This window comes from Xiphophorus maculatus, chromosome 10 (assembly GCF_002775205.1).
Source record: "Xiphophorus maculatus strain JP 163 A chromosome 10, X_maculatus-5.0-male, whole genome shotgun sequence".
NCBI lineage: Eukaryota > Metazoa > Chordata > Actinopteri > Cyprinodontiformes > Poeciliidae > Xiphophorus > Xiphophorus maculatus.
Window position 1 is genome coordinate 24,149,032 of NC_036452.1, and position 19,714 is coordinate 24,168,745.

The 19,714-nt window shown below is 43.2% G+C and overlaps 1 protein-coding gene across 1 annotated transcript; it reads left to right on the forward strand.

The window, feature by feature from the left end:
- The first annotated feature begins 360 nt into the window (after positions 1-360).
- rfng (RFNG O-fucosylpeptide 3-beta-N-acetylglucosaminyltransferase) lies at positions 361-17,841 on the forward strand. The gene is made up of 9 exons (XM_014475285.2): positions 361-612; positions 10,454-10,969; positions 12,910-12,958; positions 13,045-13,147; positions 13,784-13,937; positions 14,107-14,192; positions 15,242-15,407; positions 16,346-16,431; positions 17,682-17,841. The coding sequence occupies exons 2-9, from the start codon at positions 10,520-10,522 to the stop codon at positions 17,755-17,757; spliced, it is 1,170 nt and encodes a 389-aa protein (XP_014330771.1). The 5' UTR covers positions 361-612; positions 10,454-10,519; the 3' UTR covers positions 17,758-17,841.
- Positions 17,842-19,714: the final 1,873 nt, after the last annotated feature.

A 19,714-nucleotide genomic window follows, 5' to 3' on the forward strand; every position in this document is an offset into this window, starting at 1 on the left:
TTTAATAAGTAATCTTCCGCTCTGCTTCAGAGCTCTAAAAAGGTCTGCTGAGCACAGACCTTTTTAGGTCTGTAGACAGCACAGTGATTTCTTTCAATCATTAAAAATAAGGCAAAGTGTCCAATAAAACAACCTGCACAATAACAACCAGATGTTTTTTTTCTTTGGTTAAACAATTAACAGAAGAAATACAACATAGAGTTGTAGGCCCTAATAACAAGAATATTGTAGTTCTAACTGATATCAGGGGACTCGTACTCTTACATAGAGCTGCGATCCCCATCTATAAAAGTCTGCTTTTATTTGTTGACAAATTAATCGCTGTTTTATTTTGAAGGTTTGAACCGGATTTGCTTTACCTCCTCGGATGCAGCTCGAGTTTTAGGAATGTGTGTCAGAGTTCGGAAGAATAACTCGTCTTTCTGTTGCTGTCCTGTCCTCAGATAGACGGCTGTCTGGGACCAGAGGCTCGGTTTGCACCGCCGTCAGAACCTGAAGGAACACGCTGGCTCCGGTTCCGGTCTTTACTTGGCGCCGTTTAGAACTAACAGGGCTGTTTGGGGTTCGTTTCTGTTGCTTCTCTATAGTGTAAAACAGAAGGACCTTATGAGGGTAAGTTGCTGATAGGTGATATTCTTTGTTCCACTTTGTGAATGTCTGTTCAGAGTTCTACTCTTCCAGGTGTTGAACCTGAAAACGCGCCCAGGATAACTCGGGATTCATTACTTCGTTGGGATCAGGGATTATTTGGGCAATCATGCTACCGCGGCTCCAAAGCGCCATTTAAAGAGCCGGAAATGACTTCCTTTAATTTCATGTAGCCAAGAAGAAGAAATATGCTAATGAGAAGGACTCTATTTTGACTTAACAATAACTTCTTCAGGGGTTTCCAGTGTGGTGGCAAAGTTCTGAAATTGTTTTCTGTCAGTTTTATCTGTTGAAACCATTAAAACGAAGTTAACCAGAAATCTGCCCCATGATGCCTAAGACACAACCTTTACAGGAGTCTCCTTCAGTTGGGTGATGCCTCCCTGTGGCCCCTGCTGCCTCCTTCACACAGAACGGGACTCATTTTCAAACTAGATTTTTATTTGTATCTGAACCACACATCTACACAGTTATGTCGTTATGTAACCGGATCCCTTCTGCGTTGTGCTGGTTATTCGATGTTAGTCAGGCCGTGACTCTGTTTGGCTTTCAAAGATTTATTCTGACGAAAATATCCAACAGAAAAACAATAGTTACAAGCTGCCCGCTCCAAGTCCTCTCCCGCAGGACAACATGACAAAAGGGCGGGGATCATGTCTCACATTAAATAAAATAAACCTTTTTTATACAACATACCTGACGAAAATATCCAACAGAAAAACAATAGTTACAAGCTGCCCGCTCCAAGTCCTACACAAACAAAAATACATAACAGAAATCAACTTAATAAATCTACAAATAAACTGGAAGTATTTAGATAGAAAGTAAATAGGACACACCTCTCCCGCAGGACAACATGACAAAAGGGGAGGGCCTAAGGGACGCAAACATTTTAAAGACAAAACCATAGAAGAAGAAATAAAAAGGAGGGGCTACTGTTCTTAAAGTAACACATTCAAAACAATGACAGCTTTTCGGTCAGGTAGAGAGCAATACAAACAACAACAAAAAAAGACATTTTGTGTAATTATAACAACAACCAGGTTACATTCACCCCCCTAGAATTACACAAAATAAAAAACAGTGATAAAGACACTTAGTAGCAGTAGAATTTTATTTTATTATTTTTGCAACAATGTAACACATCAGCCAAACAGCTACCCTACAATAGGGTCAGGAGACTAGAGATCGCTCGACGCCCAGCAAAATCTCACAGTATTCCATGGACAACAAGAGGTGCCTTTTACACCCCCCCATACAGAGTAAACACATAAATGGTACTGAAGCTTATGCAAACCAAGACAAATACAATCCTAGCCAATGGCAGGAATCACATGAGAATTTGGAAACTCACACGTCAATAACAGTTTGAACATTATCCTTATCATAAAGCGCCTCAATGACGGCCATGGACTCTATCAGGCGACAGACTGGTTTAATTACCCTCCCAAAGCGTGAAGTTAGGCGGCGAACAACATCCTCACCCACCCTGTCTGGAGGATGAACAGAGCCAGCAGCATCAGGAAGATGAGGTAAGGAACCAGCAGTCGCCAGTACCCCTGTTTCCATAGAGGAGTTTTCAGAGTCATGAGGCAGGTCACTATTTCCAACTGATGGAGCCAAGGACACATCCTGAACCCATGAAGCAGTACGGTCATCCCCATCACTGCAGGACAGGGAGTCGGGTAGGGAAGGCTCAGCAGGAACAGCACTAGGAGCCTCACTAAATCTTCCTGTTCCATGTGAATCAGGAACCGGGGGGACTCGAACCACACTATCAACCTGGCGGTTCACATTCCCATCCAAGGTCATCCCCACAGGTAAAAAGTTCACGTCAAGAAGGAGGTTGCGATGCACCACACGCTCATTGCCGTGACGATCTCTAACACGATAAATATGGAGAGCAGGTTTGGAGGCAACCACCGTGTACATCACAGGCTCCCATTTATCAGAAAGCTTTCGCTTTCCTCTGGCTCCCTTGTTTGCCACCAGGACCTGATCTCCAACTGACAGAGGGTGACCCTTGACTCTCTTGTTGTACTGGTCACATTGATGTTTCTGCTCTGCACTGGTGTTCTTCTCAGCCATTAGCATGGCAGAACGTAAATCTTCAACCAGTGATTTGACATAAGTGTGGTAGTCACAAATAGCATCATCATGAAGAACGTTCCGAAAAACAAGGTCAACAGGCAGCCTGGGAATCCTCCCAAACATCAGATAGAACGGTGCAAAGCCTGTGGTCTCATGAACCGTGCAGTTGTAGGCAAAAGTCAGAGACTGGATCATCTGAGGCCATTTATGCTTCGAACGTGGAGGAAGAGATCTCAACATGTTGCCCAGGGTGCGATTGAATCTCTCTGCAGTCCCATTACCCATTGGGTGGTAGGGTGAGGTGTGCGATTTACTGACACCACTCAACTCTAAAAGCTCAGCCAGCAGCTCACTCTCAAAATTTGCACCCTGATCTGAGTGAATGCGCTGTGGGAAGCCATAAACACAGAAAAACCCATCCCATAACTTTTTTGCAACTCGTTTAGCAGTTTGATCCTGACACGGGAAAGCATGTGCTAACTTTGTGAAGTGATCAGTGATCACCAGAACATCCACAGACTTGTTGTTACTGTCCTCAGCTGACCAGAAATCAATACACACCAGCTCCATCGGAGCACTGGTCCTGATGTTCTCCAGAGGGGCTCTCACAGCAGGCTGTGGGGTTTTACTGAGGACACATCTGGGACATTTTCTCACGTAATCTCGCACATCTCTTTCCATGTCATGCCAAAAGAAACGATGACGAGCCAAGGAGAATGTTCGTGGTTGGCCCTGATGACCTGCATTATCATGGACACCAGTCAGAACCACAGACTTCAAAGCATCAGGGACCACAAACTGGAAGCGCTTACCTTTTGTCAGAGGGTCTTTTATGACACGGTAAAGAACGCCATTCAGCAATGTTAGTTTATCCCACTGCTTCAGAATTTTTAGAGCCAGTTGATTTTCACCAAAGCGTTCCCGCCTTGATGGACGGCGTCCCCGCTCAACGTACAGGACAACTCTGGAAACAACAGGATCGTTTTTCTGGTGAGAGACCAGGTCAGTTAGACAAAGAGCTGTTGATGGACCTGTGGTGTGTGGGATTATCATGCCCAGATGATCAGCTAAAGATGCTGCATGCTGAGTCTGACCAGCATCTCCACTGCAGGCAGATGACAAAAGAGAGGAGACTTCGGCACAGGTCATGGACGTGTCAGCTGTAATGGAGGAAGAGCTGTCCACTGATTGAAGCTGACAGGTCAAACGGAAAACATCCTGCACAGCATGATCAGGGACCTCACAGACATGCTCCAAAAGTTCCTGACAAGGTTCTGACAGAAGGCGATCAGCCAAAGGCTTCACAAAAGGAACTCTGCTCAGAGCATCTGCCACCACATTCTGTCTCCCTGGAACATACCTGATCTCAAAGGTGTATGGAGCAAGCTTAGAGACCCAGCGCTGTTCACAGGCATCCAGTTTGGGCTTGGTCAGGATATATGTGAGAGGATTATTATCCGTCCACACAGTAAACCTGTGACCCTTCAGCCAGTGGCTGAACTTATCACATACAGCCCACTTTAAGGCTAGGAACTCGAGCCTGTGTGCAGGATAGTTGGCCTGGCTGCGGCTGAGAGTCTTGCTGGCAAAAGCAACAGGTCTAGCAATCTCTCCATCAGCTGGGACCTGCGACAAAACAGCACCGAGCCCATCCAATGAAGCATCGGTTGAGAGAATAAATGGCTTCTCAAAATCAGGATGTGCCAGCACCACACAGTTGAGAAGTGCAGGTTTAAGGTCTCCAAACGCTTTCTCACAAGCTGGAGTCCAGTCCTGGGGAGTCAGAACACGAAAGGTTCCAGCTTTCCCATGTCCTGCGCTCTTTACTTTACGTTTCTGACCTGCGGTGAGGGCATAAAGAGGCTTTGCGATGCGGGAACAAGCTGGAATAAAGTGCTGATAGAATAGCACCATGCCCAAGAATGACCTCACCTTCTTCTGGCACGGAGTACAGCCATCCTCCTTCATGAGGTCTTTTCTTTCAAACCCTGAGATGACCCTTACCTTCTCCTGATCAACAGAAACACCACCAGCTTCCACAACATGGCCCAAGAACCTCACAGACCTCCTGAGAAAGTGACACTTTTTCTGGGCCAGCTTCAAGTTGTTTGCTCTCAGGCGACAGAAAACAACCTCCAGCCTCCTTAACGACTCCTCCTCAGACGGTGCAAATACCAACAGGTCATCTAGATAGCAGAGGAGGCTGGAAAAGTTCAAGTCACCAAAAATGTTAAGCATCATCCTCATGAAGGAAGCTGGGCTGTTGCATAACCCTTGTGGGAGACGGTTGTACTCATAAAGTCCAAGCGGCGTGGTAAAAGCAGTGTAATGTTTGTCGGACTCATGGAGAGGGATGTTGTAGAAACCAGAGGTCAAGTCCATGGTGCTGAACAGCGCATTCCCACCAAGAGCAGCAAGGCAGTCAGACTGATGGGGCAATGGATGGGCATCCTTAACGGTCTTAGCATTAAGCCAGCGGAAGTCAGTGCATATCCTCATGTCCCCAGACTTTTTCCACACCATAACAAGCGGGGAGGCATATTCACTAATAGACTTCCTTATGATACCCGTCATCTCCATCTCAGACAAGACCTCCCTCAACTGCTGATAATGTGCTGGTGGTATGCGTCGATAAGGTAAGCGAAATGGCTGGTCATCAGTCAAGTGAATGCGATGAACAAAATCCCTAGCCTCACCACAATCCAGTTTTCCCCTGGAGAACACATCCTGGTAAGAAACCACGAGTTCAGCCAGCCTTCTTTTAGACTCATCTGACACCTCACAGCTCTCTATGTCAATGTCATGCAGACCACAGTCTCTCAGCATCTGCACTGGATCAGCACTGTGATGTGATGAACCTGTTGAAACAGCTGAATGGTTGCAGTACAGTTCCGATCTCCCCTGACTGAACGCAAAGTCCTCCACAGCAACACATGGAAAGACATCAGCGATTTTAGCATTGCGGCGCAGTATCAGAGGTTTTTCTGTTGGGTTGAGGACCTTCATAGGGACCCAACGATCCCCCCACATGGGTGTGACTACACGACCCACCAAAATGTTTTTTGGAGTGGAACGAGCAGATGACGGCTCGACAACCACAGTGCCTCCCAGTGACAGTGGTGCAGTGGATGGGAGCTTACCCCAAACCACATACTCCTGACGAGGAAGGAGGGTAACAGCCTGTCTGAGCCTAACTGTTCCAATCTTGTCAGGTGAAGTAGAGTTTGACCACTGAGAAACACAACTCAGAAGCTGCAAAAACTCCTCACACTCTGGGTTTGCAGTGTTAGATGTAATGAGTTCCCAGTACCTCGAATCAGTTTTCATTCTTTGAATAAGGGGCCGGAGCACATTGCTACCAATGATGAATTCATCATGTTGGCCAGGTATCAAAAATGTCGGTACTGTAAATCTGAAGCCATAGATCTCAATGTCCAACTCATAGATGTATCGAGGCTGCGTGAGAAGGCCACCACACCCAACGAGCACCACATTCTCTGGGACTGCAAGAGGGATCAAATCAACACCTGCGGCTCTTAGTTTGCTCTCTGCCTCCACGCTCAATGTGCACGACATACTCCCAGAGTCCAACATACCCCTCAGTGTAGTCCGGTCACTAACTGAAACTGAGGCATAAAACAAATCACTAGCCCTCTGGACTCTCTGTGACCCCAAGAAAATCACTTCACTGTTCTCAGGTGAAGTATTGCAACACTCAGTATAAACAGAGCGTGCATCCAGTGTAGTCGTGAGGGTATTATCCACTCTGCCCATGCTTCCCCTCTCATCACACGGGCTCTCTAGTTTAAATTAGGATACTGGGAGGACAGCTGCGGTGTGTGATGAGCAGGCTGAGGACAATCCCTTTTAATGTGTCCTGAGCCGAAGCAGTTGAGACACAGTCTGAACAATCTGCAGTGTGAGTGTGTGGTATGCTCCTCCGAGCAACAAACCCTGCATGGTGCATGCTGAGGACGTTTAGAACCACGTGTGTAACTCCTCACATGTTGACCACTCTGTTTTGTAGCAAGAGAAGCTGCACACAGAGACAGAACCTTATCGAACATCTCTGTCATCTGAGGAGGCGGGTCAACTCCTGAACTGGAGGAAAAAGGTGGCTGGGGTGGACCTGTATTCTGAAAGGATGTAGATTGTGGAGCAACATGCTGCTGTGGCTGCTGATTCAAGGGCCCTGAAGCTGAGGAACGATCACATGCTAAAGCAGCTTGGGGAAAACGGACAGCAAATGGTGTAGCATCAGCTGACAACGCAGCACTAGGCGTTTGAGCACCAAGCTGAGGAAGACAAGAGAGAACAGGGCCTGCAGACGAACCAAGAGTCCTATTTGTAGTGACCATCGGCTTCCTAAGACTTGCAACACGGTTATCAAGGCGGCTCTGGACCTCAGCAGTAGTCCACTCCTCCACAGGTTTCAGCTGGAAGGAAAGAGCTAGACCAGGATCAGGACAATGGTTGATGAACATTGTAACAACTTCAGCTCCTGGATCCTCCACCTGCTTCCCCCTCCTACGCAAACACTCATCAGCCGCTTCAATAGACTTGTTCAGTCGAATCCAGTAGTCCATGGCTGTCTCTCCATCAGCAGGCAGGATGTTATAGAAGTCTCTCATCGGCAAACTGGAGAAGATCAGCTCACCAAAGTTGCGTTTCAAAATATCAAAAACAGTAGAAACCAACTTGTCACTACATGACTGAGGCTGGCAACGAAGCGACACCTGAACCACATCTCTGGCTTTCCCAATAAGTCTGGATGTGATGATCTCACACATTTCTACAGGGTCCACACATCTCATCCTTGACAGATAGCATCTCATCAAACCCTCCCATTCCTGGATGGAGAAGGTGTCAGAGTGGTCACCTTTGAAATATGGAGGTGCTCTAATATCAGACTGAACAACAAACCTCATTTGTGACTGATCGGTCAGGTCGCTGGGTTGGCTGTCAGCAACCTGAGACTGTGACTGACTTTGTGGGTTTAGTCCATTGAGATTCGTCGTAATGGCGTCCCCAATCTGCTTAGCCAGATCAGCAATCACCCCACTGAGAGCCTCAGTAGAAACAAGTTGGGTAGGGTCAGACCTTGCTTTGCCAATGGGTGTAGAAGCAGCAGCAGGGACAGGTGGGGGGTTAATCCCAAGCTGATCAACAGAAAATTCATATGGACTAAAAGGCATAGGTCTACCCCTTCCAAATGACATGTAATGTTGGCCCCTCCCCAAACTAAAAGTGACCTTCCGGTCCACTTCATCACCTTTAAAAGGTACCTCAGTGTCAGACATTTCATCAAACAACAGACAAAAACTATGGAAAATAACAGTGGATCAAAAAGAAGCGATGTCAAAAATAAAATGCAGATACCCAAACAGTGTAAAAACAAATCAGTCACACAAGAACTCATATGCAACAGTCAGCAAAAGAAACAAAAAAACAACCAGCCTTATCTACAGGTAAAGGGTAATAAACAGACTGGTTTCATGTCTTTACATTTTGTTTATTATTATTATTATTTGTTGATTGTACTGTTTTAAGATTGGTTTTATTGTCCCAAAACACACAAAAAAACTTTTATAAAATTAAAAAAACTTTTTCAATTATTCTTCACTTATTTCCCCTCTCCACTTGTATAAAACGAGGTGCACAAAAAAAGGAGACCAACATAAACAGTTACTTCCTTGCTAGGATACAGCGCGCCAACGCCTGCCAGTCAAAGCGCAGGGCAAAGGCGGAGCAAGACGTCAAAGGCGGGAAAGGGACAACGTAGCAGCAGCTGCAGCAGTGGAGATTCGACGTTACAGCGGGTCAAACGGCACCAAGTGTAACCGGATCCCTTCTGCGTTGTGCTGGTTATTCGATGTTAGTCAGGCCGTGACTCTGTTTGGCTTTCAAAGATTTATTCTGACGAAAATATCCAACAGAAAAACAATAGTTACAAGCTGCCCGCTCCAAGTCCTCTCCCGCAGGACAACATGACAAAAGGGCGGGGATCATGTCTCACATTAAATAAAATAAACCTTTTTTATACAACATACCTGACGAAAATATCCAACAGAAAAACAATAGTTATAAGCTGCCCGCTCCAAGTCCTACACAAACCAAAATACATAACAGAAATCAACTTAATAAATCTACAAATAAACTGGAAGTATTTAGATAGAAAGTAAATAGGACACACCTCTCCCGCAGGACAACATGACAAAAGGGGAGGGCCTAAGGGACGCAAACATTTTAAAGACAAAACCATAGAAGAAGAAATAAAAAGGAGGGGCTACTGTTCTTAAAGTAACACATTCAAAACAATGACAGCTTTTCGGTCAGGTAGAGAGCAATACAAACAACAACAAAAAAAGACATTTTGTGTAATTATAACAACAACCAGGTTACAGTTACCCTACTAATCAAAGCTAGAAAACACACATACTTTATGCTCTGTTATTCATTATTTAATCCTATATAGTTTTTAAATTCTGGGGATTGATCTATTACGATATAGAAAGAAAGTATACCGTCGTCATTGCTTATTGAACAAAGGTTAAATGGCATGCTGCTCATGAAAAGCTAACCACAATTTCATATGTTTAGCAGCAATGAATGCAATTTTTTTTTTGTTTGTTATTAAATGAATAGAATAGAACAGAATAGGATAGAAATAGCTTTTAATGTCGCTCACTGGAAAAATTCAAGTTTAATTGCAATATTGGTAAGATAAGATCGGTGGATAAGATCGACTTCACATGTGTCGATCAATCACCTATCTCCCAAAATTAAGGAAATCGGCGCAGATAACTCGACTGGCCGATAACTCGGTGCACCCCTAGTAACAAACTCTGATGACAATTACAGTGGAGTTGCTATGACAACAAGAAACAAGCTTAGGATTAGCTCTCCCCTCGCTCTCATTTAACTTGTATATAATATAAATACATTACAACTATTACTCAATAACAATTTCTGAGTAAACTACCCACGTCTGTGTAATGATAAGGTAAATATCAGTGATATTTACACTAGTACTTACTGCCAAACTAGCAAAATTAGCTAAGCTAATGTAGTTTTTATCTGCAAGCTAGGACGGCCATGTAGCATACGCATGTGTAACTACATGTACTTACTCTGCCAGTCACCAGAATCTTATATTCATGAAAAGAGTTGGACCTCCTTTACAAATCAGTTTAAACATTGACTGCAAAGCTCCTCCATGTGTTTTGCGATGCGCTTCCCTACCAAGATGGAGGTTGAGTGTTTGGATTCATACTTGTGGGAACTGAAGAGCCATGTTGTGATAACTTCTGGAAGGCGGAGTTTCAGAAAGAGCAGAGGCCCAATTTCTAGGCATGAAATTGCAAAGTCAAGTGTTTTTGGAGTCACATTTGATACAGCATTTCTATAACAACTGAAGGTAACATAGTTACTTGACTGTGCTAAAAAATGGCACCATGTGCACACATAATACTTTAAAACAATACTGTTTATATCTAAAATTATTTATGAAAGTGAGCTCAGGCAACTGCAGATCACTAATTTTCCTGCTTTCAGAGCAAGCTCTGCTAAATGCAAAGTGTTTTCAATTGCAAATGCTAATCATGATAAATGACAGTGGTTATTATTATTTTTTGCAAGATCGATTTGACTCATTTTGTATTGTTATTACAGGATATTTGTTGCTTTGAGTGAAGGTTCTGACTGCCCCCTGCAGGTCTCCATGTGATGGAATGATGCCAGCCCAGGACGGTGTTGGGAGCGACTGCAGCCCTGGAGGCTGATGACCCCGCCCCATTGGCCAGCCAGGATGCACATAGCCTCGGTGGGCGTCAGTAAGTCCTGCTTTCTGTTCTCTCTTGCTCTCTGCTCCCTCCTGTTGCTGCTCATCCCGGCCCTCCAGTCGCCCCCCCGCCAGCTGGAGCCGCCTCAGCCCCGACCCCACGCTAAGTCTGTCTCAGCAGAGCAGACTCACCATGACGACCTACCAGCAGGTACCGCCAGCGCTGGCGGTACCGACATGGCCACAGGGCTCAGTAGGAGTTCAGAGGTCATAGGAGCAGCTGCTAGAACTGACGTTCACTCTCCCAAGAGAACTGTGGAATCAGGGCCTAGGAATACTGACCAGCTGGAGCTGAAGGACATTTTCATCGCAGTGAAGACCACCAGGAAGTACCACAGGTCCAGACTGAAGCTGCTGATCCAGACCTGGGTGTCCCAAGCCAAGGAACAGGTGAGTGATGCAGCTGGGCATGCTATATCATTTGGAGAAAAATGAGGAGTCAATATATTATGTTATTATGCTATTTCATCTGCTGATATTTTGTTGGGACCTGTTTGCTTTTTTTGTGTAGCTTGTAAAATAATTTTAATTGTTCAGCCGCAGTGGTGTGAAGAAGTTGTTGCTTCATATTTATAGAAGCACAACATATCTGCACTCACATCGGTATCGGTCCCATGAATAAAACCAATATTTATTTCCATCTTGCTGCCGTTTGTTTCTGGAGGGAGAGGAGAGAAAGTTGGTCATGTGACAAAGACAGTGATGCAGCAAAGGACTGTGGATCTTAACTGAAGCAGCTATGAAGTCAGTGTGTGACTGCTTTTTTCCACGGTGTGAAAAGAGAAGTGAAATATATATGTATAAAATATCAGTTATTGGCCATAAAAACAATATTAATATCAGATAAAGATGTCGGTGCATCCCTACTCATTATTATTTATTTTGATTTGTTTTATTTTTGCTCTGATTAAAATATTTTATATGTCAGACAAGTATAACCTGAGTAAATGCAAAAAGCTTTTTTAATTAACTGATAAAAGTTATTTAGCCCTGAAGCTATCTGGCAGCTTGGAGTAGGTTGAAAGATTTCCAAAGCAACACATAAATCAAACTATTCGCGTTTGGTTTCATTACCCTCAGCCGGGCCTGATTACTGCCTGATGTGCAGAATCAAAAGATTCTGCACATCAGGCGGGAAGAGCTCAAAAAGCAACGCCTCATGCCTCTATTGAAAGAAATTGTAGCGTAGCAGAGAGCAAAGGAGGTGGAGCTAGGAAGGATGAGCAGCTTGGTCACCAGGTGATTGCCAGCACTAAGACCAGCCCCTTGGCTCTGATTGGTTGTTGCTAGTTAGCGCTTGGAGCACTGGATAGAAGACAGAGGAGTTTTCTGGATGCTGGATGTTCCTGCTAAAGGCAAAACTGGTTATTTACAGGTTGGTCTGATTAGCCTTTTTCCCTAATAGACCAAATCACATTTGGAAACTTTAATGTTTACTCAGGATATCTTAGTCTTATATTTAAATGTTTGATGATCTGAAACAGTTGAGCTTTCAGAGGAAATGTCCATGCAGTCTGCATCTACAGCAGTTTGCTGTGTTTGAGCTTTGAATCCTTGGCCCACCAAGTTCTGAACACACACAAACACACAACTCACACCGGCAGAGAGCAGCCAGGTCTTCATGCCAGCAGTAAAACGAAGATTTGTTGCTGACAGTTAATTTAAAGTCTTTCCACTGCTGTTTATTTCAGTCTCCATGTGCACAGAGGGTCGCATATTGGTGCAATTACAGAAATGATTAACATCTGATTCCACTACAGCTGGTTGAACTTAACTTCTCTCATAAATGCTGGTCCACAGTTTGAGCCTTTCTCCTCTGATCTCCAGCGTTGCGTTGAGTTTTTTGTATTTTGTATTTTAGTCAACAAATATTTGTCACTAAATGTACAAACATCAATGTTTTTGCCGTTGGTGCACCACAGATGTTTGTTTATCATGGTGAACAGTCATATCTAGGATTGTCTGTAACTCGTTGTGTCAAGATGCCCAACTCATCTCTCATTCTCATTAGCATATGGAAAACAGAATCAGATTCTGTTCTGCATACAATAGACCGGGATCAAAATGAGTGATGCACAAAATGTTTGCATCAACATCTCATGGTCTCTTTGTTCTAAAACCACAGTCACATGCAAGCAGCTCCATGTCTCAGCTAGTGAAGCTTGCACACTAAGCGAAAAGGCTGCAGATGCCAAGAAGCCTATGGTGGTCATAATGTTTTGCTCTGATCATTTCATAACTGCCAGCAGATGATCTGATTGGCCCTCATAACAGGTGGTGTGAACTGCTGTTTGTTCCCTTTAACACACTAAGGGGCCTCTCTGTTCCAGACCTACTTCTTCACTGATGGTGACGACAGGGAGCTGCAGCTGAAGACAGGTAAGCAGCTGAAGTGAAGAGTGTTGCTGTTCTGACCTGTTCAGCCTGTCTGTACGCCGGATTATTCTGGGATGTCTCTGCCTCAGGAACTAACATCATCAACACCAACTGCTCAGCTGCTCACAACCGACAGGCTCTGTGCTGCAAGATGTCTGTGGAGTACGATAAATTCATCGAGTCCCAGAAGAAGTGAGTCGGACGTTCTGAAACACAGATACGATGTCAGGGTTCCTATCTGGAGTTTGGTTTTTCAACGTCTCAAAATGTACCGAGAAATGTTTGTATTTCTGGGCTTTCGTTGTCTCTTTTGTTCTTTATTGTTTTCTTTTTTGCCTTCTTTCTTTTTCTTTCTTCCTTTCTTGCTTTTTTTCGTACTTGCTTCAGTACATCCATCTGAAAATCAACTCTAGAGTCTGGGACTTTCATAAGAAAATACAGACCCATCCAATAACTCAGAATGTTATTGAAAAGTTAATTTCCTTCAGTAATTCCTTCACCAACTGAAACACAGATTATACATTGTTTTCATACAGACTGATGTTCTCCAGCAGTAATCTATGATTTTCTGTTTCCAGTCAATAAAAACATGAAATCGAGTTCAGAATAATTTTTTTTAACACAGAATTACAACTTAATCAAAAGTATGTTTAATACTTGCTTAAAGGTTATTTTCGACCTGTGCTTTTAATCTGAGACATGAGTCTCATCAGGACTAGAATCTGACTGAAGGATTTAGACTGAACCAAACATCCAGCTATTGATGATGATGATGATGATGATGACTTTTTTGACCAATGTGTGCTGCTGATGTTCTGTGTGTTGTAGGTGGTTCTGCCATGTGGATGATGATAACTATGTGATCCTGCCCAGTCTGCTGCGACTGCTGTCCTCATACCATCACAGCCAGGACATCTACCTGGGCCGGCCCAGTCTGGACCATCCCATAGAGGCTGCAGAGAGGGTGAAGAGCGACGGAACGGTCAGTCTGCTTAAACCTTACTCTGTTTCCTGCTCCTCTCACTGCATCACGTATAAACCTGTTTAGAGTTAGCAGATTTGAACCGGCCGGCGTTTTAAGCCGTGACGTTTTGTGTTTTTCTCTTTTGACCTGGTAGCATTTGGCTGATTTGCCATCTTCTTCATTTCAGGTGTCTGTGAAGTTCTGGTTCGCCACAGGGGGAGCGGGGTTCTGCATCAGTCGAGGTCTGGCTCTGAAAATGAGCCCCTGGGCCAGGTGGGCCAACAGTCACATAGTTATTATCATCAGAAACAGAACGACAGGAGAAACGCTGCATTTATTTCCTCTGAATATAAGAATCTACACAAGCAGATGTGATGATGATTATCAATGTTTGTAAGGAAGCGACATTCGAGATGAAAAGAGATAAAATAACTAGTAGTGGGACTCGATTAAAATGTTTTTAAAAAATTTGTTGCATTAATTGCAGCATCTGTGATTAATTGATTGCAATTAATCACATTTTAATCAAACTGCATATTGATTTGAAAAAAAAAGCAAAAACACTTTCCTTCAAAACCATTTTTGCTCCTACATTATTGAATAAATAGACATATGAACTCAACAATTACTGCTTTGAATCAGTTATTTAGGTTACTAAGGCATCAGATTGGTGGAAAGTTTTATATTAGTCATTCAGCTCTCCAGTGTTTCAGCTTGTGGCCCACTTCCTCTCTAGTAGATGATGTTCTTGTTGTGGATGAGATCCAGTTCTGTGACTTTGCTACCAGCAAAACCTATAAAGAACATTCTGACATTTGGCCCCAGATGAGTGAGGGCAGAGGATGCTGCATCACTGATGTGGTGGGTTGAATGATAGCAGTTCAGAGGAAGGATTTGATATGATTTGTGACTAGATGTTCAGAAAGATGGAGGCTAGCACCACAGAGCTGTCGCAGTGTAAGTATGTTCAGAAATACGGAGTGTTGGAGCAGCTCTGGACAGAGCTGCACAAAGTCCAGTTAAAACACAGAACCCATTTCAGGCAGTTTGGTCCTTTAACAAACAGGCTGAAATACCAGATTATGTAATCCCATTGTGACCACATCAGCTAATCCTGCTGAGTATTTCAGGTAGCTGGTGAGCTTGACGACTGTTGTGCCTTTATACGCTTTTTCTTTGCTTGTATGTTTTTTTTAGTGTTTAAATCGCTGCAGATACATTAGCAGTCATTAGCCGGGTCACACATTCACCTGGAGCGTGTGGAGTTTAAACAGCTGTTGTCGTGGAAACGTTCTAAATGCTGAAACATTTTGTGGTTTCAGTTTGGGGAACTTCATCACCACGGCAGAAAAGATCCGCCTCCCAGATGACTGCACCATCGGCTACATCATCGAAGCGCTGCTGGAGGTCACACTCACTCACACACACCTGTTCCACTCTCACCTGGAGAACCTGCAGAAGCTGCCCGTTCCCACCGTGCTCCAGCAGGTGAGTTAGCAAGCACCTCTTACTATTTCATTCATTTTGGAATTTTGATTTCTGCCCTCTTTATGAGGCACACTTTTCAGTTGCACAACACATAAAGCAATTTAGTTGATCACATTGCAGCAACTTGTGGCATTTTTGGGAAATATCCAAATATCAGCAACTAAAACTCACTGAAGAAAACTACCTGGACTGGGGGAGTAATGGTAAATAACTGAAAATGAGTGAGAATAAGAGAAGAGGATGGTTTAAAGGAAAGTGAAAAAGAGAAAGATGTGTGGTGATTAAACGGGTGGTATTATGTATTATTTTATTGTATAATCAAGTAACTATGTAACCTTCAGTTGTTATAAAAATACTGCATATATTAAGCATAACTTAAAAGAAAATTGAATTTGCATCATAGCTGCATGTGACACCTTGAATTGGGCCGCTGTCTCTTTAAGAGACTCCTAGTCTTTCCAACACTCCGCCTTCTGCTCTTCATCACAACATTTCCCGATTGATGCCGTTTACAACCGTACTTATGAGTGTTGTAGTTGGTCTAATAAACCCAGTAGACACACAGTTCCTCCAGGTGTTGACTAATTGCTGCTGCTGGTAGTCTAGAGGAGCTGAGTGGGGGAGGTGTGAGGCATAAGCTCAATGGAGACTGCAGGTTCAAGGAGGAGCTTGGAAATCTAATTATCTATATTAATATTTATCATTTTGTATTTTTTTTTTATTTAATAAAAATGTATGAAGTGTGGCTAAACAGAGACATGTACAGTTAAACCCCAACTTACTGCAGTTTTACGTCCTGACTCCATAACTGAATATTGCTGCTGACCGTGTCCACATGTTTTATGACCAGTGGACCAAAGGGGCGTCCAGTACCAACAGGGTGTTCCTGATTTAGTGTTTTTTCTTCTAATTTCTCATTTCTCCACGTCTTTCACAAGGTCACTCTGAGTTATGGAGGCTTTGAGAACAGAAGAAACGTGGTCAGCATCGTTGGGGGCTTTTCTCTGACTGAAGACCCCACCAGGTGAGCAGGAAGTGTCTGTTTCTGCATCAACTTTCTGAAGGTTTCCCAACAACCTGAGCTCCTGTTTAGAGCTCTGAACTAACTGTTTCATGAAGCCTCCTGACTGTGTGGATGGTAGACCCTGTTTGATGTTCTTCAGTGGCTAAAGTTGGGACCTAACAAGCACATTTAGCCGTTATCTGCTGGGCCTTAACACCTAGATTCAGTTAAAGCTAGTAGCCAACCTTAGGTTGCACATCTTCAACAATGGTAAGATTCTCAGTTACAACTTTTAAAGAAACTGAAGTCAGCAAGACTGATTGTAGTAAACGTACACTACAGTATAAGTGCAGGACAAAGGGAGACTTTGTCCTATGGATGGATAATGTTGTGATGTTTCTTTAAACTGATGTGACATTTTGGATCTGGAGTTGAATGAAAGAATTTACACGACACAAAACCTGACATCAAATAAGGTTAAACTTTGTTTTCAGTCATTTAGAATGATCAAAATTATTTCTGTTTGCTTGAATATTGAGAGTGAGTATTTATCGTTTAATTAACTTTAGATATTACCATTCACTAAGATGAATGCACCTTTAAACAAGTTTAATGTTCCTGTAAGCACCTCAAATGCTTTTGTGTGTGATATCATAAAACAATGTAAAAAGCGGATATCTGTCAGCCTATATCGGGAATAGGCTGATGGAGGAACCTCCATCAGTCGGCGTGTCCCAGAGCAGAACGGCTCCAGAGGGAATCAGCACCAGAACAAAACGCTGCTATGGCCTGAAAAGCCGCTCAGTCACAAAGAAGCCATTAAAAGCAGAAGATAAAGGCAGATTAGAGTCCAGTGTAAAGACCATCATTACATTGGGGTCAAACCTTAGAACGCCAACCCAAGTAGTAATCCATACTGACATAAAACGGAAAACGTTTAGCCTGATTTATCAAGAAAAAAAAGGTTATGTATTTTTATACTTTGGACTGTATTGAGGTCTTAGTTTGAACATGCCACAGATTCAACCTCAGAGCTTGCATGCTAACCCATCACAACCTTTTTGTTTAAAAAAAACCTGACTGACTCACTCACTTAGCCTTCAGCCATAGAAAGTAGTTGTTTTTAGAACACCTGATAAAACATGAGCTCTGACTTGAGAGATGCACTAACCTTGACTTATGGTAATACTGGACACACCTCCATGCTAAGGTAAAGCTCGACTTCTTAATGTGGAAAAAACTCAACACTTGTGTCTCTGTCCATCCTGCAGGTTTAAGACGGTCCACTGCCTTCTGTACCCAGACACTGAGTGGTGTCCAAAGTTAACACCTGGACACACAAACTGAACATCCTGGAAACAACTCAGCCCAAGTGTTTCAGCAATAATTCAATATGTCAAAAATAACTACCCTGTTCCTGGACTGATGTCATGTCAGTGAAGAGATGGTCCATCTGCTGTATTCCTCCTGATCCGGGATCCTGGGGACAGCACCCTCAGTAGCCTTCCCCCCCTGCAGCCCCCTGGTCCAGCTCCGCCTGGGGAATCCCATGGCATTCCCAGGCCAGCAGAGAAATGTATTCCCATACCCTGACCTGGGTCTGGTCCAGAGGGACATGAACACCTCCAGGAGGAATCCTGACCAGCCAGCTCACCTGGCTCCTGTCTGCTGCTTGTGGACAGTTAGTTATCTGCTGTTGTTTTGGGTCCACCCTGGTACTATAGTAGGTACATATTTTTATGCCATTTTTTCATAATTAAGTCAGATTTTCTGACTAAATGTTATAATCACCTGATGTCTGTTGCCAAAGCAACCCTTCAACCAGCAGCAGTGTTAACTCGGGGAACCTAAACACCCAAAAATCTGGGGATACTTGTTGATGATCCACAGACTGGTTCATTTTTTTACCTTGCTCACAGACGTTTTGAAAAAATTCCAGTTATGGAAAATGTGCAAATTGTGAGTCATTAGGCACACCTGGATAAAAACAACAATCACCATTCCATTTTCTATCTTCTGGTTTATTGACCCAAACTATCATTTCCACTCTGAGAACCAGACTTGCAGCACTGGATGGAAGAATGAGTCATTATCACCATCAATCCCCGCCGTCTCTCTAGACGAGGAGAGATATCTGCAGGGAAAACATGGAGAGCAGTTTAAAGATGGAACCTGATTTTACTCCTTTCCTTTGATGTGCAACACCTTTCAGTATTTTCATTTCCTTATAAAGACACGATGTTTCAGTTTAATACATTTTTTGCCATTTGTTTGAATGTTTTATTAAAATGAAGGAAATGTTTAAGATTCTTGTAATAAATGAGTAATAGCTTCTCAGATGTTAATGGAGCAGAAAAGAAATGATCAAAACAACACTCTTTCAGTCTGTACCTGATAAATGCTTTTATAGACTCAGCCAAATATCTTTTTCCAGTTTATTTCCTCTTTTGCACTCTTGTCACATGCTTTATGTTATCAGCTGTCGTTGAATATAGTATTGCATATTGTATTGATGTCAAATTGGATGAACTATATTTTTTATTTTTGTTTTATGGTGACAGAGTCGGGACATATTTTCACAATCAAGGTGTAAAATCTGGACCTGATGCTATCAGGATGAATATGGCTCAGATTGTTAACATGTACTTGTCTTTTTTTTGTGTGTTTGTTTGTTTTTAGTTTTCATATACTTGGGTTCTGTGGTGAAGTTATTGGTCATCATCTCACCTGAAGGTGATTTTCTTCATCTTAAAAAACCTTCAAAGCTCCAACATGTTGCTGTGGTTCATGCAAACACTCAGAACCCTCTAAAACTGTGCTTCCCTTCTCTTTGTGTGTGTGTGTGTGTGTGTGTGTGTGTGTGTGTGTGTGTGTGTGTGTGTGTGTGTGTGTGTGTGTGTGTGTGTGTGTGTGTGTGTGTGTGTGTGTGTGTGTGTGTGTGTGTGTGTGTTCAGGGTGTAGAGGAGCTCACAGGCTTGTTGTTTCTGAGTTTATCAAAACCTTTGACAATATAAAACTTTCTGTCTTTGAAGTAGTCTGAAGAAAGGTGAGCTCATCAGTTTTCCACTCAGTTCATGAATTTCCCGTATCATATCACGATGCATATGACCTCTGACTCCTTTGACATGTCAAACAGATCATCTCTGTTTGACATGTTCCCATGTTAGGTTTGACATGGCTGCTTTCAGCTCTTGTGATGTTTGCAATTGGTTGCTTGCATACAGAGACAATTTAATATCACAGGTTGAGAGTTTACAAGGTTTTTTTTAGTGTTTGATTGAACCACTGATGGTGTCAGTTAGAA

Bases quoted from the DNA above. Each gene is read 5' to 3' on its own strand.
- rfng (XM_014475285.2), top strand. From the start codon at position 10,520: ATGACCCCGCCCCATTGGCCAGCCAGGATGCACATAGCCTCGGTGGGC. The intron at 14,193-15,241 runs GTGGGCCAACAG...TTGTGGTTTCAG, and splicing joins AAAATGAGCCCCTGGGCCAG to TTTGGGGAACTTCATCACCA. The intron at 15,408-16,345 runs GTGAGTTAGCAA...GTCTTTCACAAG, and splicing joins TTCCCACCGTGCTCCAGCAG to GTCACTCTGAGTTATGGAGG.